Source organism: Mustela nigripes, chromosome 8 (genome assembly GCF_022355385.1).
Source record: "Mustela nigripes isolate SB6536 chromosome 8, MUSNIG.SB6536, whole genome shotgun sequence".
Lineage (NCBI taxonomy): Eukaryota > Metazoa > Chordata > Mammalia > Carnivora > Mustelidae > Mustela > Mustela nigripes.
The window spans coordinates 297,547-324,961 of NC_081564.1; the positions used below are offsets into that span (position 1 = coordinate 297,547).

Genomic DNA, 27,415 nt, shown 5'->3' on the forward strand with positions numbered 1-27,415 from the left:
GGAGGGGGCGAGCGTCCGGCGGCGGCGGCGGCGGCGTGGCGTGGGCGCGGAGGCCGGGAGGCCGCGGGGCGGAGCGGCGGGCGCAGCCCCGGCCGTGCGGTCCGAGCGCCTGCGCCGGCGTTTCCGGGTCTCTCAGATGTGAGTCGGATGGAGCGGCCCGGGGAAGGCGAGCAGCCGCCGCAGCAGCAGCCGTGGGGGCGGCTCCTCCGCCTGGGCGCCGCGGACGGCGAGCCGCACGTCCTCCTGAGGAAGCGGGAGTGGACCATCGGGCGGAGGAGAGGTGCGGGCCGGGCGCCGGGGCGCGCGGGGCAGGGCGGGGGCCGGGGACCAGGCTCGGGGGCCGGCGCTGGGGGCCGGGCCGGGCACGGAGGGCCGGGGGGCCGCCGCCGGCGAGGAGGGCTGCGGGCTGGCCCGGGGGCCCGGGGGCCGGGGTCGGGGCCGGGGCCGGGGTCGGGGCCGGGCCGGGAGGCTCCCGAGGCCGCCGAAGGGCCCTGGGCGGGGCCCGCCGCGCGGTCCAGCTGTCCCGGTGGAACAGGCTCCGGTGGACGAGCCGCGGCGCCTTCGCCCGCGGTCGGCCCGGTCCCCGCTGAGTGTTTCCGCGGATCACCGAGTCGTCGCCAGCCCTTCGGGAAGCAGCGCCGTGGCGGCCGGACCCCGAGAGCGCAGGGTCGTCGGGCCGGACCCGAGAGCGTCTCCCCGGGTGGGGTCGCGTGAAGGCCGGCCGCAGAAGGAGCCCGGCAGAGTCCGGGGTGGAAAGTGAGCGGCGCACTCTGAACCCGCCCGCGGGTGGCCGAAGCCCCAGGGCGGACGACAGGCTACCCGGAGCTGAGCGCGCGGGTACGGCAGGCCCCGGTTCGGGGCTGCCGCGGAGCCGTGCGCCGAGGACATGTGTAGCAGCAGGCGGCTCCGTTTCTTTTTATTTATTTCTTAAGATTTTATTTATCTGCCAGAGAGAGACACCGAGAGAGGGAGCACGAGCGGGGAAGCAGGCTCCCCTAGAGCAGGGAGCGCGATGCGGGGCTCCGTCCTAGGACACTGATCAGCACCCGAGCCGAAGAAGATGCTGAGCAACTGGCACCCAGGCGCCCTGGGGGCTACGATTGAAAAGCTCTCACGCCCCCGCTCGTAGAAGGGAGCTGCTCACTCTAGGTTGGAAGCACAGGGCGCAACCAGAGTCCCGCAGCTCGCTGAGACCAAGTGTGTCACCCTCCAGGCTCAGCTGCCTCCAAACTCCCAAGGGCCCATCTGGCTATTTGACCGGCTGGGTATCTTCCCCGAAGGGAGAGAAGTGTGCTGCTCAGGTCGGCAAAAAAGTGTGGTTTGTCTGAAAGTTAATACATCATCGCTCCGGCTCTTTCTCTCTCTATATATATTTTTAGTTTTTTAAGTCCAGCCCAATTAAGGTACACTCTTTAGTTTCGGCTGGGTGATACAGTGACTCCGCAGTTCTGTCCACTACTCAGGGCTCGTAATGAGAAGTATACTGGAATTCTGTTCACCTGATTCACTCTTCCCCCAACCCTCCCCTGCCCCCGCCAACCAGCCGTTCTTTTCATGTAAGAATCTATTGTTTTCTGACTTTATATTTTAAAAAAGAAAGAATGTGGAAAAATATTATTTAAAAACAAGTATTTTTTATATGTTAACTATACTGGAATTTAAAAAACTAAAAAAAAAAAAAAAAGGCTAAGTACTATGATAAAAAATAAGGATAATAAAGTAAAACACAATTTTGGGGGTTATTTTACCATTTATGATGTACCTGCACCTGTTTTTGTTTTTTGTTTGGTTGGTTGGTTTGGTTCGGTTTGGTAGTCTTAAATCTCAGTATCAAGTTAACTTTTTTTTTTTTTTTTAACAACATTGAATGTTTTTACCTGCCACTAGAAACTTCTGAAAAATGCATTAATTGTCTTTAATTTATGTAATAGGAATTTGGTGAAGAGCAGAGGCCCGGCGTTTCCAACCTGGCGCTGCCTCATAACTTGCTTTGGGCTAAGGACTTGGCTTTCCATACCTTTCTACCTACTTCACTGAAGAGTAATGCAGGTCTTACTGCGAAATCCTTAAAAGGAGCCTGGCTGAAAGTTAGCTCTTAATGTTAGCCATTGTTATTGTAACACAGTATTGTAACATCATTTTGCATGTTAATACAAGGAGCAAAAACAGGCTGTTGGGTAAATCTTCTCAGGAGAATTCCTTTTGGTGAATGTATTAATCTCTCCATGGGAAGCAGAAGTTGCTGTGTTAGCCTGTCAGGCTGTTGTAACAAAATGCCGCAGACCAGGAAGCTTAAGCAATAGACATTTGTTTTTCACAGTTCTTAAATCTGAGAAGTCCAAGATTAAGGTGCTAGTCGATTGGTTTCTTGGTGAGAGGCCTCTTCTGGATTGCAGACAGCTGCCTTGCTAGCCTTCTCCTTCGAGACAAAGTTTTGGTGTGTCTTCCTCCTCTCCTAAGGGCACCAGCCCTATCAGATTAGGGCCCCACCCAGTGGTCTCATTTAATCTTTATTCCCTCCTCCCAATCCCTGGCTGCAGTCACTCGGGGGTTCAGACCTTTAAGAGGAATTTTGGGAAATACACAGTACGTAAGAATTGTAGGGCTTGATTACATTTCTTTCTTTTTTTTTTAAAGATTATTTATTTATTTATTTGACAGAGAGAGAGATCACAAGCAGGCAGAGAGGCAGGCAGAGAGAGAGGAGGAAGCAGGCTCCCTGCTGAGCAGAGAGCCCGATGCGGGGCTCGATCCCAGGACTCTGGGATCATGACCTGAGCCGAAGGCAGCGGCTCAACCCACTAAGCCACCCAGGCGCCCCTTGATTACATTTCTTTTAAAACAACACGCGTGGTCTATGTAAGGCATTATTTCGAGGAGAAAGCGAGAGCTGAGTTGGTGTGTGTGGGAAGGGAGATGGAAGACCTCACCTTCCAAGAGCTTCCGTGCTGGCCAGCCAGCCTCCCGAGGGATTTAACCCACTGAATGATGAGCAGGGCAAACACCAAGAATAGAACTTAACACAGAGTGTCTTGGATCTACGTTAGAATGCTATGTTCTGGCGTAGAGAAGCTTGTTAAAAACCCATCCCAGTGGCATGGTGACTAGTGCTGGGCTGGGGGCCGCTGGCACACTGTCCTGCTGGTTAGACTCCATGTGCTGGGAAGATGGTGAGCGCAGCTGAAATGTGCCTTGGGTAAATGTAGCACTTCCCCTATGTATAATGTGGAGTAAGATGTCTAATGCTTCGGGTTCATGGAGATACAGTTCACGGTAAAATTCACCCCTCCCAGGCGCCCGGTGAGTTTTGAGAAACGGAATCACCACTGCTGTTAAGAGGCAGAACATTTCCATCACCCTAGAAAGTTCCCTAGTGGTCCTTTGGATCAGCCACCTGCTCTCAAAGCCCAGCTCTGGCCACTATCCATCTAATTTCTGTCCCTGTCATTCTGCCTTTTCCAGAATCTGGATCTAAGTGTTCCACCACCATCTGTGTATGGCTTCTGTCCTTTGACATAACCCATTTCAGGCTGTTGTGTGTTTAAGTAATTCCTTCCCTTCCCTTTGTCTAGGCTCCACACCCAGATTGAAGCCCAACACAGGGCTTGAACTCACAACCCTGAGATCAAGACCTGACTGGTACCATGAGTTGTTCACTTAACCGATCAAGCCACCCAGGCGCCCCCGGAATGTGTATCTTTTTGGTGCTGTGTAGTCTTCCAGTGTTTGGGTGTACCACAGTTTGTTTTTTAATTCACTGGCTGATGGACACATGTATTGCTTCCCATGTTTGGTTCTTTTTCTTTAAAGAGTTATTTATTTATTTGATAGAGAGTTCACAAGTAGGCAGAGAGCCCGATGTGGGCTCGATCCCAGGGCCCTGAGATCATGACCTGAACCGAAGGCAGAGGCTTAACCCATTGAGCCACCCAGGCGCCCCCCATGTTTGGTTATTAAAAGTAAAGCTATAAGCCTTAGTAGCTATAGCATAAACTCATTATAAGCACATTAGTGATTCAATAGTAAAAAGTTCTTGAAAGATTCTATTCCTTTGGTTTAAGGAGAGAACAAAATATTTGATGATATCTCCCTTGCATTTAATGAGGGTATAATGATCATGTCCAGCTATGGATGCATTCCCACTTCTGTGTTAAATTTTCTCAGACATGTACCTCAGTCCCATTTTCTGTGACTCTTGATTATTGCTTCAGTTTGTGATGATTTATGAAGCCTTAGATAACACTGAGAAATTAAGGAGTAAGTGAAGATATTGAAGAGTTACTTAACTAAGACCCTTAGTTTTAAACTTCTTTTTTATCACGCCGGCTGCATAGATGTGCATATTGTGAAATTGTCACCAAGAAGCTCTGGTGTGTAGCCAGAACTGTTGATGGTTTGGGTATCCTTTAGGTAATGGGGAGTCAGAAAAGTTCAAGACTTAGTCCCTCTCCCTTTGCTTTGGATTAATACTTAAATGCTTTGGGACGCCTGGGTGGCTCAGTTGGTTAAGCAGCTGCCTTCGGCTCGGGTCATGATCCCAGGGTCCTGGGATCGAGTCCCACATCGGGCTCCTTGCTTGGCGGGGAGCCTGCTTCTCTCTCTGCCTGCCTCTTTGTCTGCCTGTGCTCGCTTGTTCTCTCTCCCTCTCTTACAAATAAATAAATAAAATCTTTAAAAAAAAAAATAAATGCTTTTTCAAAAATTGCTTCTTATCGGGGCATCTGGGTGACTCAGCTCAGTGGTGAGTCTGCTTGAAACGCTCTCTCCCTCTGCCCCTTACCCCACTCTCTCAAAATAAAAAAATTTTTTAAAAAAATAAATCTCAAAAAATTGCTTCCTTTCTTGCTTTATTAGGTGTTGTCTCCTATGGTGCATACAACATGGGTCCTGATTTTCAAGCACATGCTTTGATAGGCAAAGGGTAGTATTATGCATGGTCCCCATGGTCATATCCAGTGTGTATCCTTTCTCTGTTTTAGGTTGTGACCTTTCGTTCCCCGGCAATAAACTGGTCTCCGGAGATCACTGTAAAATCATAGTGGATGAAAAATCTGGTCAGGTGTCACTGGAAGATACCAGGTAAGCTCCTTCTGAACTTTTCTTAAAAGGATTTCTTGTTTTTGTTTTTATGTAATCTCCACACCCATCGTGGGGCACAAACTCCCAGCCCTGAGATCAAGAGGCCCACGTTCTTCCGACTGAAACAGCCCGGTGCCCTTCGTTCTAGACTTCTGTTTCCTCTGGAGTCCATTGACTACAGAGAAGAAACAAGGGCTTGTTTTCTATGACACAGTAGTTTGGTAGGCCGTCAAATTCTTAGAAAATGTATTTTCCTGTTTCCAATAACACTTCAGTGTCTGTGACCCTTCTTGAATGTGTTCAAATTAAAGCAAAAATATTTCTGAAAGAAAGATTTAAAAGGCAGCGATAACCTATTCAAGTTAGACTTTCCTCCAAGTCAAGAAAATAAAAAATTGGCATGCCTGGGTGGCTCAGTGGGTTAAAGCCTCTGCTTTCGGCTCAGGTCATGATCCCGGGGTCCTGGGATTGAGCCCCGCATTGGGCTCTCTGCTCATCAGGAAGCCTGCTTCTCTTTGCTCTCTCTCTGCCTGCCTCTCTGCCTATTTGTGATCTCTGTCTGTCAAATAAATAAATTTAAAAAAATTGTATACAACATAAATAGTACATAAAAGTGAAAAGCTTTCCCAAATCCCACTTACCTATTAGAAATACGTATTTATTTTGTATTTTGCTAGATACATTGTTTCTCCTTTTTCACTTTCATTTATGGGGCGCTTATGTCAGTGCACCCGGACCCATCTTGCCGCCTTCACTGTGATTATGTAATTATCCGTCAGCTCCTTTACTGATGGAGAGTTATTATTTTTTACGTTTTCTTATTGTAAATGACACTGCAGTTATTGTCTTCCAGAACTCCTTGCATTCATGTCTGATTATTTGCTTGGGGCACATGTGTAGGAAGGAAGGCGGTGTCAGAATGTGCTTTCAGCCTGGTGCGAGGGGCAAAGTGGCAGGTGGCCTTCAGCAGCGTGTTGACAGTGTGCCTTTTCCACCAGACGAATTCTTATTGTTGTAAAGGTCAAGTGTTAGGAGATTGGCGGTTACAGTTGTAGGGTAGAAGACTAGGAATTAGTTTATTAGGCAGAAGTGATGCTCCTTTCCCCTTTTCTACTAGGTAGCAGATTGAGTTATTTCTTAGCCTGTTGGAGAACAGCATAGCGCTGGTTCTGGAGCTGTCCCACGGCAGGGCGGGGCTCTCCGGGACTGGCCATGGGACAGTTTTGTAACAACTCGCTGCAAATTTACTGGCTTTCACAGAGCTGCGATCTCATAGTGTCGAAGATACAGAGTCGAAGTCAGGTCTCACTGGACTAAAATCAAGGTGTCGGCAGGGCTGGCTCCTTCTGGGGGTTCTAGGAGAGAATCCTTTTCCTGCATTTTCCAGGCGCCGCCGTGTTCCCTGGCTGGGGTGGCTGGAGGGGAGAGGGTGTTCCCGGCCGGAGGAGGTGCAGGTGCAGAGGCCCGGGGCACAAGCAGGTCCTGTGCACACAGAGTGAGTGGCCAGTGCAAAGCCGGGCAGTGGACCTGAGTGGGAAAGCCCTGGTGTCCACACTAAGGAGTCTGGACTTTAGCCTGAGAGCAGGGAGAACTGATTGGGGTTTAAGCAGAAGAGTAAAGTCAGACTTTTTTGGTTAGAAAGGGCGTGAGAATGGATTGTGGGGAGACTCCCAGCGGCAGTGACCGGGCTGTACTGGGGAGCACCACCAGCTGCTGGAAGTGAAGCCGCGCTGGGGCACTGGCCGCTTCCCTGTGACAGGCAGAGCGGAGTGGTCGGGACAGAGACTGTGGGAATATTTACTTTGTGGCCCTTTACGGAATAGTAGACTAGTGGGCATCTGCTCAGATGTGAAAATAAGGCTTTTCACCCGTGGAGGCCTTAGGAGTGAAGCTGCAGAGTCAAGCTCGGGTGGTCTGAGCGCCTGTGGTCGGTTCGGTCCGCTCGCCGCGTTGTGTCCTTGTCCTATACATTCCCATGCTGCGGCGCATGCTTCGTCCGGTCACGACTTTCCATCAGGTTTCTACTCAGGACTCCCTCAGGGAAGTGCTGTTCCGTCCTGTCCCGGCTGACTTAGACTCCTGTCTGTCCCCTTGGCAGCCTGTCCCTCTTCCATCTGTGCTCCCTGATTGACCGGAGTGACCTCCCAACCGAGGGACCACGCCACCTTCAGCCCGTAGTGGGCACTGATTTGCTTCTGCCGGAAACCTGTCTTTCTCTCTCTTTTTTTTAAGTAGGCCCCACTCCCAGTGTGGGGCCCAGTGTGGGGCTTGAACTCACGATCAAGACCCGAGCCGAGGCGCGCCTGGGTGGCTCAGATGGTTAAGTGTCTGCCTTCGGCTCCAGTCATAATCCCAGGGTTCTGGGATTGAGCCCCAGTCGGGCTTCCAGCTCAGCGGGGAGTCCGTTTCTTCCTCTCCCTCTGCCTGCCCCTCTGCTTCTGCTCTGTCTCTCTCTCTCAAATGAATAAATAAAATATTAAAAAGAAAAGAAAAGACCTGAGCCGAGATCAAAGAGCAGGACGTTTAACCGTCTGAGCCACCCAGGTGCTCGTTGGAACCCGTCTCTCTCTTTTTTTTTTTTCAAAGATTTTATTTATTTATTTGACAGAGATCACAAGTAGGCAGAGAGGCAGAGAGAGAGAGGAGGAGGCAGGCTCCCTGCTGAGCAGAGAGCCCGATGTGGGACTCAATCCCAGGATCCTGAGATCATGACCTGAGCCGAAGGCAGAGGCTTTAACCCACTGAGCCACCCAGGTGCCCTGGAACCCATCTCTTAAGAGGCGTCAGTGCTGACTGGAATGAGCTGACCTGGTTGAAACTCCTGGAGGGAGGGCTGAATCTGTGGGCAGAGCGGAGTGCAGAAGCGGGAGAGAAGCTGGAAATCAGACCTGCTGGCAGAATTCCAGGGCTCCACCAGGAGGCAAATGGGGGAGAATGTGGCGTGGGGAAAAGCAGACACGTCGGTGAGATTGGTGACGAGTTTGGCTGTCAACGAGGGGTAGTAGGCAAGCTTTTCCTCGGGAGAACTGCGGTGTGGCACTGGCATATATGGCTTCTTAAATATTTATGTTGTGCTTAGGAGTGTTTTATCGTTTTCAAAGCAGTGATACTAATTTGATTCCCTAGTGGTGGTAGAGAAAGAAAATTTTCACTCCGGAGTTATTTTAAGTAGGCTAAATTGCAATTTCATTGTCTCTGCAGCACCAATGGAACAGTGATTAACAAGCTGAAGGTTGTTAAGAAGCAGACCTGCCCTTTGCAGACGGGGGATGTTATCTACTTGGTGTACAGGAAGAATGAGCCAGAACACAGTAAGAGAGAGGGATTGGACAGGGTGGACACAGGGGTGGTTCGTGGCGGGGAGGTCCTGCCGCCGCTGGGAAGCGTTGTTGAAAGGAAGTGTGCTGAAGCAGCTGTTTCCTGTAGGAATGTAGTGTTAGCTACATTTTCTCTGCTCTTGATATAGACTCTGACATGAGTCATGTCTGTTGAGAATGGGAGTGTTGACCCTGCAGTCTGAGCCCGAGCCATTTTTCCGAAATCCCACCCTGGCCACAGCCATGCATCTCAGCAGAGCCAGGGGAAGTGAGCGGGGGTGGGCCGGGTGACATAGCGGAGGAAACCTCAGTTGTAGGGAGTCAGACCTAGAATAGGAGCTGGAGGCCAGAGGTCATCTGCTTTTGAAGACCTTATAGGAGACAACAGACATCTGACTGGATCCCATTCGTGCTTTTCCAGATCTGAGTATTTGTTTGGGGAGGAATGATACAGGTCAAGGAGAGTTGAGAGGGAGTCTTTCAAAGGTTACCACGAACTGGAAGAGGGAGGCAGATATTCTCGGGTTGTCTTCCGCGTCGTCAAAACCAGCCCCTGGCCACGTGGCAGGTCCTGTGTCTGCTCCTGCTGGTGGTTTGAAGCGACAAGCAAAGCACAGGTTCACCCCCTGCTCATCGCTCTGCCTCCCCTAGTCTGCATCCTGCCTGCAGACCTTTTATTCCGAGCCTTATTTATTTTAAAGTTGGTTACGTTATCTTGGGTCACTTGTTTTGAAATCTCTTGAACTGGTTAATGTTGTTACCCGCTCGTAAGTCAACATCGTCAGCAAGGACCGAGGGACCGACGTGACAAAAAGGAACAGAAAGGGGAATGGGGTTCCTGATGGTCCTGGGGACTCCATTCTGATTGCTGATTTCCTTTTAGATGTGGCATACCTCTATGAATCTTTAAGTGAGAAGCAAGGCGTCACGCAAGACTCCTTTGGTAAGTGAGGCCGTAACAGCGCAGGTGCGTAGTAAGGGCTGTTGGTTCTCACTAGGAAAGCCTTTTCATGTGCTGGAACGTCTTGGCTGAAGCTGTGGTGCTCCCCCTGAACCCTGACCGTATGCTCTTTCTGTTCTTTCGTGTTTGCAGAAGCTAATAAAGAGAATGTGTTCCACGTGACCAAAGATACCTCAGGTGCAGGGCAAGGTGATGACCCCCAGGTCCTGCCGTCATCACCCACCACTCAGGCGTGCTTTGAGGAACCACAGCCATCGACGTCGACATCAGACCTCTTCCCCACGGCTTCTACCTCTTCCATGGAGCCCGCCTCTGCAGGGCGAGCGCCTTCCTCCAGCTCTGGTGAGAGGGGAACCTCAGGGCGGTCACTGCGTGCCTCTTTGTCACTGATTATGACCCGTGTTATTGTGGACGGAGACAGACATAGAAGCCACTGGGGAAGCCAGAGGTGGCATCAGGCATTAGGCTGTCAGCAGCAAGATCGCTGCCGGAGTCGACGGTGTCGTGTTCCATCTGCGGTAGAAATGTGGAGAGTCCGGCCGTGCAGTATCATGGTGTGTCTTGTCCTTGTGCGGGGATATAATTCACAGGCCGTAACAGTCACCCCGCTCAAGTGTACACGTCTGTGGTTTTTACTACATTCATAGTGTTGTGCGTTCACACCACTGTATCATTCCAGAACATTTTTGTCACCCCAAAAGGAGACCCCACACCCACCAACAGTCACTGCCCCTCCCCCAACTAATCTGCTTTCTGTCTGTGTGGACTTGCCTCTTCTGGACGTTTCATACAAGTGGAGCCATGCAGTCTGTGGCCTCTTGTGTCTGCTGCTTTCACCGAGCATAATGTTTCCAAAGGTCACCCAGAGGAACATATAATTTACTTATTTATTTTTTAAAGATTTTATTTATTTATTTGAGAGAGAGTGCACAAACACACACCAGCCGGGGGAGAGGCAGAGGGAGAAGCAGACTCTCCGCCGAGCGGAGAGGCCAGCTCGGGACTTGATCCCAGGCCTCCAGGATCGTGACCTGAGCTGAAGGCAGACGCTTTACCAACTGAGCCACCCAGGTGCTCCTGGAATAACATGTAATTTAAAACCAGTTTTTCATATACTGGTCTTTACCTTCCTCCCTGGTCACTAGAGAAGATTCAGACTCCCTGGGTGCCGTGGGACTTGAACATTTCTTTGTAGATAACTGTTAGGGTGTAGAGTGTATACATATATATGTTCTGTGACTTGGATCGTACTATATATGTTCATTGTTTTAAAAGATTTTATTTATTTGAGAGCGAGAGCCAGCACAAGCGGGGGGCAGGTGGGGGAGAAGCCGATTCCTCACTGAGCAGGGAGCTCAGTGTGGGGCTTGATCCCAGGACCCCGGGGGGTCATGACCTGAGCCAAAGGCAGAGGCTCAACAGCTGAGCCCCCCAGGCGCCCTTAAATATGTTAATGTTTTGGTTCACTTTCTTAGCTGTTCTTCTTCTTTTTTTTTTTTTTTTAAAGATTATTTATTTATTTATTTGTCAGAGAGAGAAGCGAGAGCAAGCACAGGCAGACAGAGTGGCAGGCAGAGGCAGAGGGAGAAGCAGGCTCCCTGCCAAGCAAGGAGCCCGATATGGGACTCGATCCCAGGATGCTGGGATCATGACCTGAGCCGAAGGCAGCTGCTTAACCCACTGAGCCACCCAGGCGCCCCATCTTAGCTGTTCTTCTATATTTTTTTCCAGATTCTCTTTAGGTTTATCTTAAGTTTAAAAAAAAGGTCTTTTTGAGATTTTTTTGATTGGGGAGAATTGACATTTTTACAGTACCCAGGACAGTGGTGGTTCACCCTGGTCATTAAGCTCTTTGATGTTCTTCAGTGAAGCAAGCCTTCTTCACCTTGTTTTGGGAACTCAAAATTATCCCTAGAATGCTTTTTTTATTCTTGGTTTTTTTTTTTTTTAAGATTTTATTTATTTATTTGAGAGAGAGACAATGAGAGAGAGCATGAGCGAGAAGAAGGTCAGAGAGCAAAGCAGACTCCCCATGGAGCTGGGAGCCTGATGTGGGACTTGATCCCGGGACTCCGGGATCATGACCTGAGCCGAAGGCAGTCGTCCAACCAACTGAGCCACCCAGGCGTCCCATTTTGTTCTTGTTTTTTAAGATTTAATTTATTTGAGAGAGAGCAAGTGAGTACAAGCCATGGGGGAGGGGCGAGGGAGAGGCAGGCTCCCCACTGAGCAGGGAGCTGCGGTGGGGGGGGGGGGGGCTCGATCCCAGGACCACGAGATCATGACTTGAGCTGAAAGCAGACAATTAACCGACTAAGCCCCCCAGGGACCCCTCCCTCTCTTACTCTTAACATTGTAGTGCACAGGGACCGCCTTAAATCTCGGGGAGGGTGTGTTTGGCTGTGAATAGTAGAAGACATGGTTCCCAGAGCAGAGTCTGGAGACTCGCAGCCTCGCCCTGCCTCACCAGCTCATAATGTCACCGGGCACTTCCTGTCCGTGGCGCGTCGGCTCTTTGTCTTCTTTTAATCTTCTGCTTGCAAGAAGCCCAAGTTCTAGCTGTCGCAGACACATTCAGAGGCAGGAACCAGCAAGGTCTTTCTAAAAAGAACTCGGTTGCGGGCTCAGCAGCAAAGGACTTGTCCCCAGAGGTCCCCTCCGTCCCCTCCGTCTCCTTCGTCTCCTTGGCCAACCTAGCTGTTCTCCAAGGTGGTCCTTATTTTAGCATCTGTTCTGGTGGGATTTGGGGAAGGAGAGGCAGTAAATGCAGAGACTCTGTATGCTGCCTTGAGACCGGAAGCCTATTTCTCCCACATTATTTGAACTTGTTTCCATATTTGCGAACCTGGTTTTCACTTGCCAGTACAGTTGCTCTTTTTAGCGTAGGGAGCACCACTCTCCTACTGGCTGCCCTCATTAAGGCTTTTTAGCTCTCTCCGCCGTCCTTACCCAGAGCCTCCGCCGCCCCGCCGAGTCCCCAGCGGCAGCGGGCTCACACAGCACACCACGCTTTCTCCCCGGGTCAGTGGCACCCGGCTGAGCACCAACACCCTCGTGTTACGGGGACTTCGGCGCATCCATAAAGGACTTCGAGGTACTTAACAGGCATGCTTGCTTACACAACGGTAGTGGCTGGTGAGCCCTGTATCTGAGTCTCACCCACCACCTCCAGGAGATAACCAGCAGCAGAAACCAGACTCATGACCACAGGAGGCCCTCCAGCCTGTCTCCTGGTACTGCTGAACTCGAGTCCCAGCTTCTCAGACGCCTTTGACTTACCGCTCTTTCAGCATCATACCTCAAACTCCTGAGTAAAAGAAAAGGCAATCACACTACCTAGATAAAAACATGCCAGATACTGAAAAATTGCCCAGATGGTTGAAGTTCTCCCGGTTCTGTTGGCTCGCGTGCCCTTTAGAGTATCCCCTGGGTTCCTTAAACCACAGAGACACGACACGGTTAGGTCACGGGCTGCCCCGCTGCTGGTTCCACCCACCCGAGGGCTTCCCCTTGTGAGGGCCGCCCCAGGAGGCATAGAAGTGACATTCACTGACATTGAGTGTACCCCGGGGAGTGTTGCGTATGAGCGCAGATACGATGGAAGGCTGTGGGCATTCTGGATTAAGTGCTACTCTCCAGCTGTTTGTCTCTGTAAAAACATGCTTTGTCTCTGGTCCCAAGCTGTGTGTTTTGTGGTTACTGTAATAGCTTTTCAGAATTGAAGCACAGAATAGCTCTGATAGCTCTGATACCAGTAGGAATCTTTTCTATTCCATCTATATACTTAATGCAGTGTATAATGTGAGTGGGTGGGATTTGATAGTTTATTTTGATAATGTTCTAATTTCATTCAAGGAAACCGCAATGCGGTATCACCTCACACCTCTTAGAATGGCCAGTGTCGAAAAGACAAGGGATGACAAGCGTTCTTGAGGACGCGGAGCAAGGGGAGCCTCCCGTGGTGGTGTCGTGGGAGAGCGGGCTGCTGCGGCCCCTCTGGAAACCAGGGCCGAGGCTCCTCAGACGGTGAAAAAGGGAACCGTGTCTGACGCAGCAGCCTCGCGTCTGGGTGTATATGCGGAGAAGTGCGATCCCTGTCTGCGGGAGGCACCTGCGTGTCCTTGTTCCCACAGCGGCGTTCACGGAGGCCAGGACCTGGAAACGAAGAAAATGTGACGTGTGTGTGTGTGTGTGCACACGCGTGTGCACATACAACTGTTAATTTTACCATGAAAGGGCAAAAGGGCAGTGCATTTATGTATTGTACGATTAAAAAAAATCATAAAAAATTTTTCTGTAAGCAGATTGTTCAGATGGAAAGCTTAGCGCCAGTTGTGTGAAGCTGGGGGCATCTTCCTGTGTGTCTGAGTGTGTATATACTGATAAGGTTCACAGCCTGCTGAGTGTGCTCTGGGTGCCAGGTGCTCTTACAGGTTTTGAGTTCACCCTCCCCGTGGGTCTCTTGGAGAGACACCGCCATCGTGGTGTGCATTCTGGAGGGAGAGCTCAGGAGCCGCCCCCCCCCCCCGCCCCCCGTAGTGGGAGTGAGAACCAGAGCCAGGAGCCGCCCCTTGACCCCGTCTCTTCTCTTCCCTCCGTGTAAAGCTCATTTGCTCCCTCAGCAATTTTAACCTTTTTCCTTTGGCGGCTATAGGGCAGTTTCATTCTTTTTCAAAATAACGGCACTAAACACTTGCATATTACCGACTACGCCTGTACTGTCGCGGATGGTATTATAAACCAGGTCTTTATCCAGATGAAGGTTATTAGAAAGTCTCCTTACCCTCCGGCCGGCTCGTTTCAATCAGTGCTTCCGGCTTCCGGCTTGTGCGGATCAGCGCTGCCCTGGGAGGTGCTCCTGCTCCTTCCTTTCTCGCCGCACCGTCCCTCTGCTCTGTCTGGCCTTGGTGTCCCTGCCGTCCAAAGTGCAGCTCTTCTGAGAGGACGGGGTGTAGCTGCGCCAGCATGAGTTACGGCACGGTGAGTGTTCGGCCTTACTTCGCGTGCGGATTGGCCCCGTGTGAGACGAAACGTTCCAGGCCGATCCCAACCACAAACACGTCTGCCTTTGCTTCCACGCGAGCACGCTGCTTGCTCCAGGTTCATCCAGCACAGCAGCGGGCGCAGGTGCGTTAAAGAGACGCAGCTCCGTATTGCTAGTGAGTGTGTGTCACTGCGAATGTGGCATCTTGGATTACCTAGGCCTGACTCGAACCCGTGATGCTTCACCTGCTGTGCTCTCTCCTTCCAGGGCAGGTGAATCCGAACCTCTCTTGTTTGTCCTCCTCACAGGCTCCGGAGACGCAGGCGTGTCCCCGAAAGAGCGTGGTCCGTCTGTGGCCGGTGATGAAATCCCGACCTTTCCTTCAGCCCTCCCAGACGGAGAGGGGGCTTCCTCTTCTTTGTCAGAGCCCCGGGATCAGGAGGATTTGGAGCCCAGCAGGAAGAGAATGAGAGGAGGTCAGAGTCGCGGGGTTCTGTGTGTCTTGGCCCTTGTGGGAGTGCCGGGCTCCCAGCGGGTCAGAGTCGCGGGGTTCTGTGTGTCTTGGCCCTTGTGGGAGTGCCGGGGTCCCAGCGGGCCTGTTCGAGCGGCTTCCGGTGGGGCCTCCCATTTTCCAGAAGTTTGAGGATATGTCTCAGGCAGACACCTGTGGTGCCTCAGCTTTTTGGAATGGAAATCTGAACCTTTTCTTTCTTTCTTTTGTCATCATTGGATTGCACTGTGTTTACTGTCAGGTTATGCTCGTGGTCCAGAAGCAATGTGTTCTGAGTTGCCGTTCTGTCCACATTTGACAATCATTTTTTTAAGAATATGTGGCCTTTGGAGGAGCCTGGCTGGCTCATTCGGGGGAGCCTGTGACTCTCGATCTTGGAGTTACGGATTCCAGCCCCACGTTGGGTTTAGAGCTTACTAAAAAGTAAATGAACTTTAAAAAAAAAAATTGTTGCCTTTAAGCAATAGCTTTAACCTTTTCGTAAAGGTGATTCAGAGAAAAATCTACTCTTAAAAAGACAAAGTTAAAAAGACTATAAAAAATTTTGGGAATGTGTAGTGGGACAATGGCTGCGCTGCAGGCTTGAGACCGCCCGAGGATGGGAGCAGTGAGACCAGGGGCTCTGGGGGGGAGGAGGACCTTGGGGGAGGAGACTGGAATATTTTGCATATTGTGTGGAAAATTGAACTGACTGGCTTGGGGGGGGTGTGGAAAAAATCAGCAATAGTGCGTAAAATAATAAGCTAGTATAAAAATGAGGCCACTTTGGGGGGTACCTGAGTGACTTAGTGAAGTGTCTGCCTTCGACTCAGATCTTGATCCCATGATCCCAGGGTCCTAGGATCTAGTCCCAGTCGGGCTCCTTGTTCAGCGGGGTGTCTGCTTCTCTTCCCTCTGCCCCTACACCCCCATCTCCCCCCACCAGATAAATCCCCCCCCCCACCAAATAAATCTTAAAAAAAAAAAATCGAACCCAGGCAAGGTATTATATAGTTAAAAAATACGAAGTTCTGTACCAGCAAAAGTAGCTAAAAACACGAAAGTCGTTAACTCAGTGGAGGTTAGACCATGGCAGAGGGCTCCTGCTTCTGGTTTCTTGTAAATGTTTGACTTTGTAAATTGTGTGCAAGTATTTCTTTAATTAAAAATAAAAATTAAGCTGTGGTTAGCAACGCACGAGCACTGTGGAATAGCAGAACAGAAAAGAAGATTCACAGCTCCTGGTCACATCGAAGCGCGTACTTTCCAGTGTGTACACAAGTCATGTTTTTTGTTTAAACAAAAATGACATTACATACAAATCCTGAGTGACAAATGGCCTTTAAGCATGTATCCCGAGTGCCCCTTTTTATGTGATTACGTTTAAGTTTCTTACGAAACTTAAGTGTATTGGAATTTGAAGCTGCTTTTCAGCCCCCTTCAGAACATCTTTTGAAATACAAACACCGGGGGCGCCTGGGTGGCTCAGTGGGTTAAGCCTCTGCCTTCGGCTCAGGTCATGATCTCAGGGTCCTGGGATCGAGGCCTGCATCGGGCTCTCTGCTCAGCAGGAGCCTGCTTCCTCCTCTCTCTCTCTCTGCCTGCCTCTCTGCCTGCTTGTGATCTCTCTCTCTGTCAAATAAGTAAATAAAATCTTTCAAAAAGAAAAGAAACACAAACAAACACTGGCGGGAGCTGCGTCTTCCCTCCGTAGGTTGAGGTGTTCGTGAACCCAGAAGAGCCAGCGTCTGCTGCTTCCCCGCTTGGCTGCGGTGGTCAGAACGCACCCCTTTCTCTCGCAGATGGGGGCCCTGATGTGACCCTGCAGTTGCTGGCCGCAGACCAGTGTAGAGACACCCACACCGGCCTGGGCAGTGTCCGGTCCGAGGCCATGAAACCGGACAAGATGGAGGAGACGCTCACGTGCATCATCTGCCAGGACCTGCTGCACGACTGTGTGAGGTACGCGCCCCGCGGGGAGGTGTGCGGGGCCGCCGCAGCCGGGAGGAGCGGCCGCCGCGGGGTAGCCAGCCTCTGGCTCAGGGCAGGTTCGATGCTGTGGACGTCACTGTCATTTGACCTGTGTGGCCAGCCTGCCCAGAGCCCGGTGCCCGTACCCGAGGCTGTGGAAGAGCTCACGAGGCTGCAGTGGCAGTGGCCTGTGTGTGCTCCACAGACACAAAACAGGAGAACTGTACCGAGCCTTAAGGGAATGTCGTAGTTAATCCAGGGCAGTGCCCCGGAATGTGGGTCCCAGGAGCCACTGGGGAGAGCCCCCTCCTTGCTTCTTTGGGGAACTGAAGGGTGAAAGCCCTTAGAATTTCCACTGAAATGCAAGCCTTTTCCACACTCAGTGTCCCTGTTCCTCGTATGCCTCAAGTCACAGCCTGCTCTCCTGTCCCTGCTGGAGCATAGATTGTCACTTCTGGTTTCTCTGAATTCCCAAGGACCAGGTGAAAGTAGTTGAGGTCGAGCGCCGTTCTGCCAGGGGAGCCGGATCCCCTGGTGGCCTTCCCAGCCCGACAGCTGGGGCTGCGGCTGCGGCCAGCGCGGGGCCCCAAATGTGGTGTGTGTTGCAGCCCGACAAGCAAGGGCTCTAGGCTCTGCTGAGTCAAGTGAGCTCCGTGGGTCGGGAGTAATCGCATTTTTCTGTTTGTTAACGAACCCTCAGCCTGAGCAAGGCACATCCTCCTCTGGGGAGGGGCCGCGTGAACTGGGGTCCCTGCTTCTCCTGCTCCAGGCAGGCCATGCCCCACGTCCCCTGGCATCTGGGGGGCTGCTGTGGCCTGGAAGACAGATGCTCTAGCAGCGGGTGATGCGGGGGAGTCTGAAGACCTGTCCTTGTGCCCTCAGCCTGCAGCCCTGCATGCACACCTTCTGTGCCGCCTGCTACTCGGGCTGGATGGAGCGCTCCACCTTGTGCCCCACGTGCCGCTGTCCCGTCGAGAGGATCTGTAAAAACCACATCCTGAACAACCTGGTGGAGGCCTATCTTCTCCAGCACCCAGGCAAGTGGGGAGCCCACCCAGCTCCTGGCCGCTGCGGGGGTCTCTCCGGGGCCCCTCAGCCGGTAGAGCCACGTCCTTTCCCTCCAGACAAGAGTCGCAGCGAGGAAGACATGCGGAGCATGGCTGCCAGGAACAAGATCACGCAAGACATGCTGCAGCCCAAAGTCAGGAGGTCGTTCTCCGATGAGGAGGGCAGCTCAGAGGACCTGCTGGAGCTGTCCGACGTGGACAGCGAGTCCTCCGACGTGAGGTGAGCCTCCGCCTGGCTCCGAGTGCGGCAGGGAGCTGGGCAGGCAGCGCGGGAGTCCGGGTCGGATTCCGCCTCCAGCAGCCTGGCTGCTGCACAGTCTGGCCTCGCTTCTCGTGGGCGACGTCAGCCAGTGACCTTGGCTGCTTGGAGCATAGCAAGGATGGGTGGACACCAGCCAAGGACAGCCATTCCCTTGGGTGACTGGGGTGGGTACTTGCCACCCTGCCTCCTCCAGTGCCCCCTCCCTCTCAGGTTCGCACACAACATTTATTTTTTGCTGCTGTTTATCCGTATTTCCTTCTAGCTTTACTGAGATGTCATTGGCACCCAGTACCTTTTGAGTTCAGGGCATCCTGGCCAGCGAATGGCTTGACTGCCGACTCTTCTAAGATGAAGAGCACCAGAGCCCACACCCTGTGGTCAGGTGCTTGGGTTCTGGCTACAACAAAGTCACGATGTAACACGTTCTTTGTCCCGTGTGCGCGTGTACTCAGCAGCTCGTGCAGGGAGTGTCGGTTCCGCACTGGGAGCTGCATGGTCCGCGTTGGTCGGGATGGTACCATGGAGAGGCCGTGGCCGCCTGGCTGAGGGGATGTGGTCCTTCGAGACCTGGTGCTAGCTGCCATTTCCTGACTCAGAAGTCCGCCATTTGAGTTTCGGGTGGAGGCCGTCAGACTGAGATAAAAGTCAAACCTCCCAAATTTACTATTCTTTGTTTCTTTTTGTAAAATTTAGCAAATGATGGTCAGGCCAACAGAAGGAATCAAAAATCACTTTAGCATGAACATATTATGGTGCGTCAGTCAGACCGCGCGTTGTGCCCAGCTGAATGCTGCTGTCCTCGAGGGCCTTCCCGCCCGGCCAGCAGCAGCCCTGCCCCGCCTCGCTTTATGCCCTTCCACTGAGCTTCCTTGTGGCCACTCGTAGAGGTGGCCACAAGCTCCTTCTGTTAGCAAGTAAAACGCGGTGTACTTAGAAATGCTCGTACGAAGATGGGATTGTGCCGTACACGTGGTTTTGTCGGCTTTCTAGTATTCTCATGGAGGGGCCGTGCTGCGGTGCACACTCTGCGGTTACAGTTTCGTGCACATGTGCATTAGTTGACAGAGGTCAGTGACGGCACTGGAGTGGTCAGGTTGGAGAGCCTGACCCAGGGTGCCCTGCTGGACTGGCACCTGTGTCATCTCGTGCCCGTCAGGAAGGTCCTAGCGATAGCCTCTGGGAGGTTTGTCAAGGGGTGTCGGGAGACCTGCCTGCACTCGGCGTCGCCCGAGATGAGTGCCATCTCGTTCCGAAATGAGGTTGAGCATTTTCGCTGGGGGTATTCTAGAAAGGTCTCACCCTTTCTTCCCTCTCTGGCTCCTGCTGTCGGAGGCAGGCCCAGGAAGGCGCTCTCCGAGATGAGGGAAGAGTCTGTGCCTGTTTCCTGTGGATTCTTTTTTACCATCTGTGTTTTTAGGAAGCTCAGTGGAAGGGCATAAAGCGAGGCGGGGCAGGGCTGCTGCTGGCCGGGCGGGAAGGCCCTCGAGGACAGCAGCATTCAGCTGGGCACAACGCGCTCTGACTGACGCACTTTCCCAGGCGCTGGGGTGGACGTGCTGAGCGCGCCGGGCAAGCTGGGGCCGCCTCTGGACGTGGCTCCGGGCTCGCCCAGCATCAGGCCTGTGAGCGCGCGCCCTGTGTGGGGACTGAGCGGCCGCGCTGTGGGGGATGCGGTGCCGAACCACGGCCCGGGCAGGGCCTGTCTCCATGTGTCGGGAGCCGCCAAGGGGGCTGAGGGTGGTGAGGGGCAGAGAGCCCCCGCTGCTCTTCCGGGTGAGCGCTGACTGGGTGCCCAGCGGGGACAGGCTGTCCTTCCCCATCACACACTGGGCGGCAGCGGTGGGACGGGGGGCAGAGAGGACACCTCCAGGCTTGGCTTCTGGCTCTGGTCCTGTCATGGGGCTGGGGGCGTGGCCGCCACCCCCGCACACTTGAGAGCAGGAGCCTCCTGCTTCTCCGCACTCAGGTGCGTGTGGCCTTCGTGTGCCCCCCCTTGCAGCCAGCCGTACATCGTATGCAGACAGTGCCCCGAGTTCCGGCGGCAGGCGGGCCGGGCCCTCCCCTGCCCAGGGCCTGGCAGCGAGCCAGGGGCGGCACCGGCTCCGGGGGACGCGCCCTCCACGTCCACCAGCGTTACGACAGGTGAGATGCCGCCTTCCGTGCTGTCGTCCTGCTGCGACCACCCAGGATCCGGCTGTCGTTCCTGCGGGCTCCTCTCCCCTTTCTGCCTGACTCCTGTCACTGCCTCCATGGCCCCGCCACCTCTCGTAACCGCTTGCTTCTCCGGGTCTGTTTTGGGCTGAGAAACCAGAGTTAACTTTTCTCGTGGTCCTCTGCTCCTGGGCAGTCCTGGGGGTTTAGTCCTGAACCTGACATTTGGGCCAGATGCTGACAAGAAAGGGGCAGTGGACAGGTGGAATCTATGTTTGTGGCCCTGGCCATTCTGTAGTTCATGGCCCCACAGGGCCCAGTTTCTTCGAGCCTTGTCACAAGGCCAGTGACCCAGAGCCGTGTTCACAGATGTGTGCCATCACGCCGTGGCCCTGTGGACAAGCACGGGCAGTGCAGCGCCTGGTCACCTCCCGACTCTGCCATCCCTCGGGTGGGCTCTGTCGTTTTCACACTGCAGATGGAAGTCCCCGGAGGGACTGCGTCTGTAGCAGATGTGTGTGCACAGGCGATGCCTCCCGTGTGGCCAGGAGTGTCCGGGGGCTGGGCTGTATGGACACAGCTCCCAGGGTGGGGTCGGCCACTCATGCCCACCAGGCCTGTCACTTGTTGGAAGACACAGAACTCACTTTATTGTTTTATCACGTGGGCTTTATAGCCTGAGGAAACGTTAGAAACCTTCAAGTGAGCTTGGAAGTGTTGCTGCAGCCACTGAGCCGAGAGGTTGCTCTGCTATTTTTTGTTCTGTTTTTTAAAAGGCTCCTTTCCGATGGTAAGCTTTCATTTGGCTATTTAAGAAAACAGGTCAGAGTTCTCCCTGGGTTTTTTTGTGGCTGAGTTCCCTTGTGTGCTTTCCAGACACTCCCCTGGATGGGGGTCTAACCTGTTCTTTCTGCCTGTGTCCCGCTATGTGCCGCCCGGATATCCTGTCTGTTCCACAGCCCAGGATTATGTGTGTGCCCTGCAAGGAAGCCATGCCATATGCACCTGCTGCTTCCAGCCCATGCCTGACCGGAGGGCAGAGCGCGAGCAGGACCCCCGCATCGCCCCCCAGCAGTGTGAGTAAGGGTGTGCATGTGCACTGCCTGCCTGAGCAACTTCCCCACCATGGAGCCCCTCTTGGGATCCCTCTAGGCTCAGGTTTCAGAATAGTGTTGACTGCTGCGCATGGTGTAAAGATGTGGCTGTGTGTTCTCATCTGCAGAATCGGCTGTCTGTGCAATCCTATCAAATAGCCATCTTTTTCCATTACTTGATAGCCTACCCTGTCATAAACCAAGTTTCCACATACGGGCAGTCTCTTTCTGAAGTCTGCATCCGATGTTTGTCCCCACATCAGGACCATGACATTTCTCTAATATGTCACTTTTTTAAAGAAAATTTTTATTTATTTTATTTTTTAGAAGATTTTACGTATTTGTCAGAAAGAGCACACACGTGTTCACAAGCAGGGGGAGTGGCAGGCAGGCGGAGGAGCAGGCTTCCCGCTGAGCAAGGACCCCCATGGGGGACTCGATCCTGGGACCCTGAGATTATGACCTGAGCTGAAGGCAGATGCTCAACCCGCTGAGCCACCCAGGCGCCCCTTTTATTTATTTATTTTAAGGAGTGCGTGGGGTGCCTGGGTGGCTCAGTGGGTTAAGCCGCTGCCTTCGGCTCGGATCATGATCTCAGGGTCCTGGGATCGAGACCCGCATTGGGCTTTCTGCTCAGCAGGGAGCCTGCTTCCCTCTCTCTCTCTCTCTGCCTGCCTCTCTGCCTACTTGTGATCTCTCTCTCTCTCTGTCAAATAAATAAATAAGTAAAATCTTTTTAAAAAATAAATAAATAAAGAGAGTGCATGTGCATGAAGGCGGTGGGGGAGGGAGAGGCTCACAGGCAGACCGCCTGCTGAGCAGGGACCCTGACTCGCTTGATCTCGTGACCCTGAGATCATGACCTGGGCCAAAATCAAGAGTCAGACTCCCAACAAACTGAGTCACCCAGGCACCCCTATAATGTGTCACTTTTAAGTAAAATAGGTGAAAAGCCATGCTTTTATTTGCAGTTGCTTTTATTTTATTTTATTTTATTGCTGTCAAAATTGAGTGTGTCACTTATTTAACGGTTATTTGGATTTATTCTTCACTGAAATGGCCTGACTAGTGGCTGTGCTGTGTCCACAGGTGCCGTGTGCCTGCAGCCTTTCTGCCACCTGTACTGGGGCTGTGCCCGGGCCGGCTGCCTTGGCTGCCTGGCCCCGTTCTGCGGTAATGCCGGGTCTTTGGCTGAGTTCTGTGCCTTTGCATGTTCTCTCAGTGCCTTTGAGGGTGGTGACCGGGTGGTGTGGCCCGCGTTGTAGGAGGCTGCCACAAGTGACCCTGCTTTGTCCTGACATACTGTGTATGTCCGACGTTTGGAAGTGTCTCTCTGTTCCAGCTCAGAACCAAGCAGTAACAGAGAGGTACAGGGATAGGAGCTCAGTCAGGAGGGTGTCCTTATGCGCGAACAGCCCCACTAAAGACGCCCAGTCTGGCCGTGGCTTTGAGTCTTCGCTGCGCCAGACCAGGTGCTCAGGAGGCGGAGAGGGCCATCCGTTTCAGGAAGGAGTGGAATGGAAGTCATTTTGCCTGTTCTCTTTTTAAAACTATTTTATCATGGAACTTTTTACTCTTCTAGGCTCTGTAAGAAAGGAAATTGGGTTATCTTACTGTCAGTGAATGGTGCTTTCATAGAGCGTCTGTAAGACGGGTGACTTTGCTTCCCTCTGTTTGGCAGAGCTAGACCTGGGCGACAGGTGTCTGGATGGGGTTCTGAGCAACAACCACTATGAGTCGGATGTCCTCAAGGTAACGGACGGACCTCCCGGACAGGCGTGGGGGGGCTCAGGCCAAGCGAGGCCCCCTGAGGTGTGCAACTCCGCTAATGGCTCTTCCTGGTACTGCTGCTGAGTGCACCGTGTGGGTGTTTTCCTATTTTCCAAAAAGGAGGTATTTCCTTCATGTCCATTATGCCACAAATCCGCAGGACTCGCTCCAGTGCCTGCCCCAGGCACAGAGCTTCGGAGTCTGGGTGGGGAGTGGGCTGGCCCCCCGGGGGAACCAGGGTCTGTCTCCTGTTTCCTCCTTTCTGACGTTTTCCTTGCCTTGCTTTAGAAGCTGGCCCAGCTCTTAGAAGGTCAGGGTCTGATGTGCACATCAGTCCCTTGCCAAGAGTCCCGGCTTCATCCCATTTAGTGCAGTGCTGCGCACACAGGACGTGGGGCCTCTCCCCTGCGCGGAAGGCTCCTCCGCATGCTGCGCTCCATTCGTGGCCGTGAGCCGTGCGCTCGCACAGACGGAGCCCAGCAGCCGTGTGTGTGCATGGCAGAGTGTAGATCCAAGCCCTGCACGCGTCCTTACCTGGTCACGGGCCTGTTGCTGCCCTAGGGCTGCTTTGGCCAGAGTGGGCTGTCCTGCCACTGCTGTGCGAAGACTGTCTTGGCAGAATTTTAGAGGGAATGTGGCCGCGCCCACGTCCAGGCTTCTGAAGCTAGCCCTCCTTTCGAGGCTCTGACGGAGCACCTCAGACGAGAACCCTTGGGAACTAGGTGGCGAGCGTGTCACCGAGTCAGGCTTGGGCGGCTCGGCCCGCAGGCTGTCCCGGGTGTCCTGCGACCTTGGAAGCAGACCCCCCCCCCAACCAGCTGCACACAGCGCTCCCCCCCAGCTGCCCGACGCAAATCCCTGCCATGCCGAGCTTGTCCAGGCTGTGGCTTTACCCACCTTCAAGGGCCTTTTATGAGGTGTTTGCCTTGTCACTTTAGTGTTTCCTCTTCCAAGCTAGTGGCTGAGGTTTCTCTTCTTCCCCGTCACAGAATTACCTGGCAACCAGGGGTTTGACGTGGAAGAACATGTTGACGGAAAGTCTGGTGGCTCTGCAGAGGGGAGCGTTCCTGCTGTCCGGTAAGCATCGTCGCGCTTGCTGTCCTCTCTCCAGAGGCGCTGGCTTGGCCTCCTTGAAAAGCAGTAACGCCGGCCAGGCCGAGCCCGGGGCTCCCACGCAGCTGCCTTCCCACAGGCACAGCCTTGCCCTCCCCCGCCTGACGGAGGCCGACAGAAAGGCGCTGATACCGTAGGTTTTCCGCCGTGTAAAGTTAGGTCTGAGCCCACAGGAGGTATTCTAGGGTTTCTCTGCCGTGGGGAAGGGCGGGCCCAGCTACGGACACAGGCCGTACCTTTTGTCAGCCTGGGGATCCTGGGGCTGGTGCTTCCCAGATCCTCGGGCTCCTCCTTGGCCACTCACTCGGTGTGTTGCGAACTTGACGTGGGCTCGCCCCGTGTCGCAGGACACCCAGTACACTGTGAAATGGGATTTTTGTCACTGAGGGAGGGGACTGCAGCAAATCAGCAAATGCCTATTTCTTTTTTTTTTTAAGATTTTACTACTTTATTTTGGGGGGGGTTCAGGGAGGAGTAAAGACAGAGGGAGAAGGAGGAGGGAAGGAATCTCAAGCAGACTAGACTCCTCTCTGAGTGCAGAGCCCCACGTGGGGCTCGATCCGACAACCCTGAGATCATGACTTGAGACCTGAGTGGAACCCAATAGTTGGATGCTCAACCGACTGAGCTACCCGGGTGCCCCAGATGGCCTTTTTTTCTGAGACACACGTTATCATGAAAGACTTTAGAAGTTGTTGGGGATGCTTCTACACAGTTCCTGTCTTGTGGACACAGTCTCACGAGCATCTTGGGTGTTCTCTGCAGCAGCCCCGTGGCTGCCCAGATCGATCATCTGAACAGGGCCTGAACTCCATTAGCTCCTTAAGGACTGCTGTAAGGGTGACATGGCTCTCAGAGATGTGTGAGTGACAGAGGGAGGCAGAAAGGGTAACGTAACCATCACGGGGAGTCCCAGCAGCTGAGCACGCAGTGACGATGTGTGGACGGCCGGGCCCCTACCTGCGCGTGCACACCGTCCTGAAGGCCTGCCACCGTGCTGTCCTGTGGCCTATTAGCTCAGCACGATACCTTGACCTGCATCACGTACTGATTCACGAGTAGAGGATATTAAGTATTAAGGGATTTTTCTCCTTTCCGCTCTCGGAGCCAGCACTGCAGCTGCTGGGGGGAGCATGCGCTCTGGCAGGCTCGAGAAACCGTCCGGCTGGGATAGGTAGGAAGGCTTGTGCACAGTTGGGACTCTGCCGTAGTGACTCTCCGCGCCAGGACACGACTCAGGTGTGAAGGCCAGCATCTTCTCAAGCCCGGCTGCCCTGCGTCTGCCTTTCGGGTCTTGGAAATACAGGACAGGCAAACGGGGCGAATCGTCATTTTGTCTGCCCGCGTTGGAGCAGTAACAGAATTGATGATCTTTCTGTTTCATGGTTCACTAGCCTGTCTTTGACCTTGGCCCATAGTAGGCTGTCTGGATTTGGGGGTCTGGGTTGGTAGGGTACCTTTATTATATAAAGGAGCAACAGGTTGTCATTTGTGTCGTGCATGTGTTTTCCACTAATCGATGAATCTTTTCCTTTCAGGGTATGTGTTTCCATTTTCTGTTTAAGTTGCAGGCAGTCAGATTTACAAGTCCTTTCCTGTGTGCTGTTTGGTTTTTGTGACATAATTAGGAATAAGTCAAGAGAAAAATAATACTCATTGCTTTCAGTACTTTAAAAAAATTTTTAAGATACTTGATTTTTTTTTTATCCAGTGGAATTACTTTGCTGTGAGGAAATGAGTTGTTTTTGTTCTCATTTTCTGAACATCTGCCCCATTGTCTCTGCCGCCCCGCCCGCTCCCCCCTCCGTGTGGATCAGGGCCAGGTGTCCCAGGCCTTGGCAAGGCCACAGCTGTCGCGCTGACGCCGCGTGCTGACTGGCCTGCCCACCTGAGGCTGTGTCCCTTGCAGATTACAGAATCACAGGGAACACCGTGCTGTGTTACTGCTGTGGCCTGCGGAGCTTCCGAGAGCTAACTTACCAGTATCGGCAGAACATTCCTGCTTCCGAGTTGCCCGGTAAGCAAAGGAAGCCTCCTCAGCCCCAGCTCTGTTCTGCCTAGATTGGCTTCTGCGTTCCTTCATGTGATGGGTACCCTGTTTGGGCCTTGGCTCCATGTTCTTAGTGGCTGTCTGCCTCAGCAGGGACAAAAATGGGCCGATAGGCCGCATGGGGGCCATGCCTCTTTCCGGGCCATCCTCACTGGGGCGGGGGGTCAGCTCAGGCTCTGGGCCTGCCTGCCAGGACGCGGGCTTCCAAAACAAAATTCACAAAAGTAACCTGAAAACAACTGTAGTAGTTTTCTTTCCTTTTTTTCCTTTTTAAGATTTTATTTGTTTATTTGATAGAGAGAGAGAGAGAGCGCACATAAGTAGGCAGAGAGACAGGCAGCGGGGGAGGGGGAAGCAGGCTCCCTGCTGAGCAGAGACCCTGATGTGGGGTCGATCCCAGGACCTCGAGATCATGACCTGAGCCAAAGGCAGAAGCTCAACCCACTGAGCCACCAGGCAGCCCAGTAGTCTTATTTTCTAAATTGGGATGGTTTTTTTGTTTTGTTTTTTACCCCCTGAAATCTTGCAACAGGCCAAGGACACTAGTTACAAAGCATGACAGATGCCATGGCTTTTCTGCTGCTGTTTGTCTCCTGGGGTCATAAATTCATGCAGCTGAGCTTGTGAGTGTGATGTGCATCACGGATAATGTCCTGTTTCCTCTTCCTAGCGGCTGTGACGTCCCGTCCTGATTGCTACTGGGGCCGCAACTGCCGCACTCAGGTGAAGGCCCACCACGCAATGTGAGTGAGACCGCGCTGCCCGGCACGGGTCCTCGGGGCTGGGAAGGGGCGCCCACGTGGTCCCCCTGCAGAAAGGCACACCCCTGTTTTCCTAACAGGAAGCTGATTTTTTTTTCTTTTAAAAGTTTTGGCCGAGTTGATAGCTCAGCTCAGCTTGTAAGGATGTTCATGAACTAGTCAATTATTTACTTGTAAATGGGCTAATTTCACCATTTTATTTGTCTAAAGTCACGTGGTGTACGAAACAGTGCTATAGTTTCCGTGTTCCGCAGAACACAGCCGTCCGTCCCCGCTGACTCACCAGTTAGCGCTTTCTCAGTCGGTGGCTGGGGTCGGCGCTCTGCTCTGTCTTTGGTGCCTTGA

General features: G+C 53.0%; 1 protein-coding gene across 4 annotated transcripts in view; it reads left to right on the top strand.

Annotated features, from left to right (window-relative positions):
- The window catches only part of CHFR (checkpoint with forkhead and ring finger domains), a 29,890-nt gene that overhangs the window by 549 nt on the left and 1,926 nt on the right, over nucleotides 1–27,415 (top strand). For 3 of the 4 annotated variants that reach the window (XR_009405837.1, XM_059408121.1, XM_059408122.1), the window contains exons 2-17: nucleotides 137–280; nucleotides 4,980–5,079; nucleotides 8,281–8,390; nucleotides 9,280–9,339; nucleotides 9,490–9,699; nucleotides 14,650–14,817; nucleotides 16,634–16,793; nucleotides 17,685–17,839; nucleotides 17,927–18,089; nucleotides 20,131–20,273; nucleotides 21,242–21,358; nucleotides 22,466–22,549; nucleotides 23,058–23,128; nucleotides 24,136–24,223; nucleotides 26,169–26,276; nucleotides 26,980–27,052. Coding sequence is in view for 3 of the 4 variants with exons in the window: in XM_059408121.1 (XP_059264104.1) it covers nucleotides 148–280; nucleotides 4,980–5,079; nucleotides 8,281–8,390; nucleotides 9,280–9,339; nucleotides 9,490–9,699; nucleotides 14,650–14,817; nucleotides 16,634–16,793; nucleotides 17,685–17,839; nucleotides 17,927–18,089; nucleotides 20,131–20,273; nucleotides 21,242–21,358; nucleotides 22,466–22,549; nucleotides 23,058–23,128; nucleotides 24,136–24,223; nucleotides 26,169–26,276; nucleotides 26,980–27,052 (1,943 nt within the window). In the remaining variant the exon portion in view is untranslated. The remainder of the gene's footprint in view (nucleotides 1–136; nucleotides 281–4,979; nucleotides 5,080–8,280; nucleotides 8,391–9,279; nucleotides 9,340–9,489; nucleotides 9,700–14,649; nucleotides 14,818–16,633; nucleotides 16,794–17,684; nucleotides 17,840–17,926; nucleotides 18,090–20,130; nucleotides 20,274–21,241; nucleotides 21,359–22,465; nucleotides 22,550–23,057; nucleotides 23,129–24,135; nucleotides 24,224–26,168; nucleotides 26,277–26,979; nucleotides 27,053–27,415) is intronic. The other variant, XM_059408123.1, reaches the window with a different exon arrangement.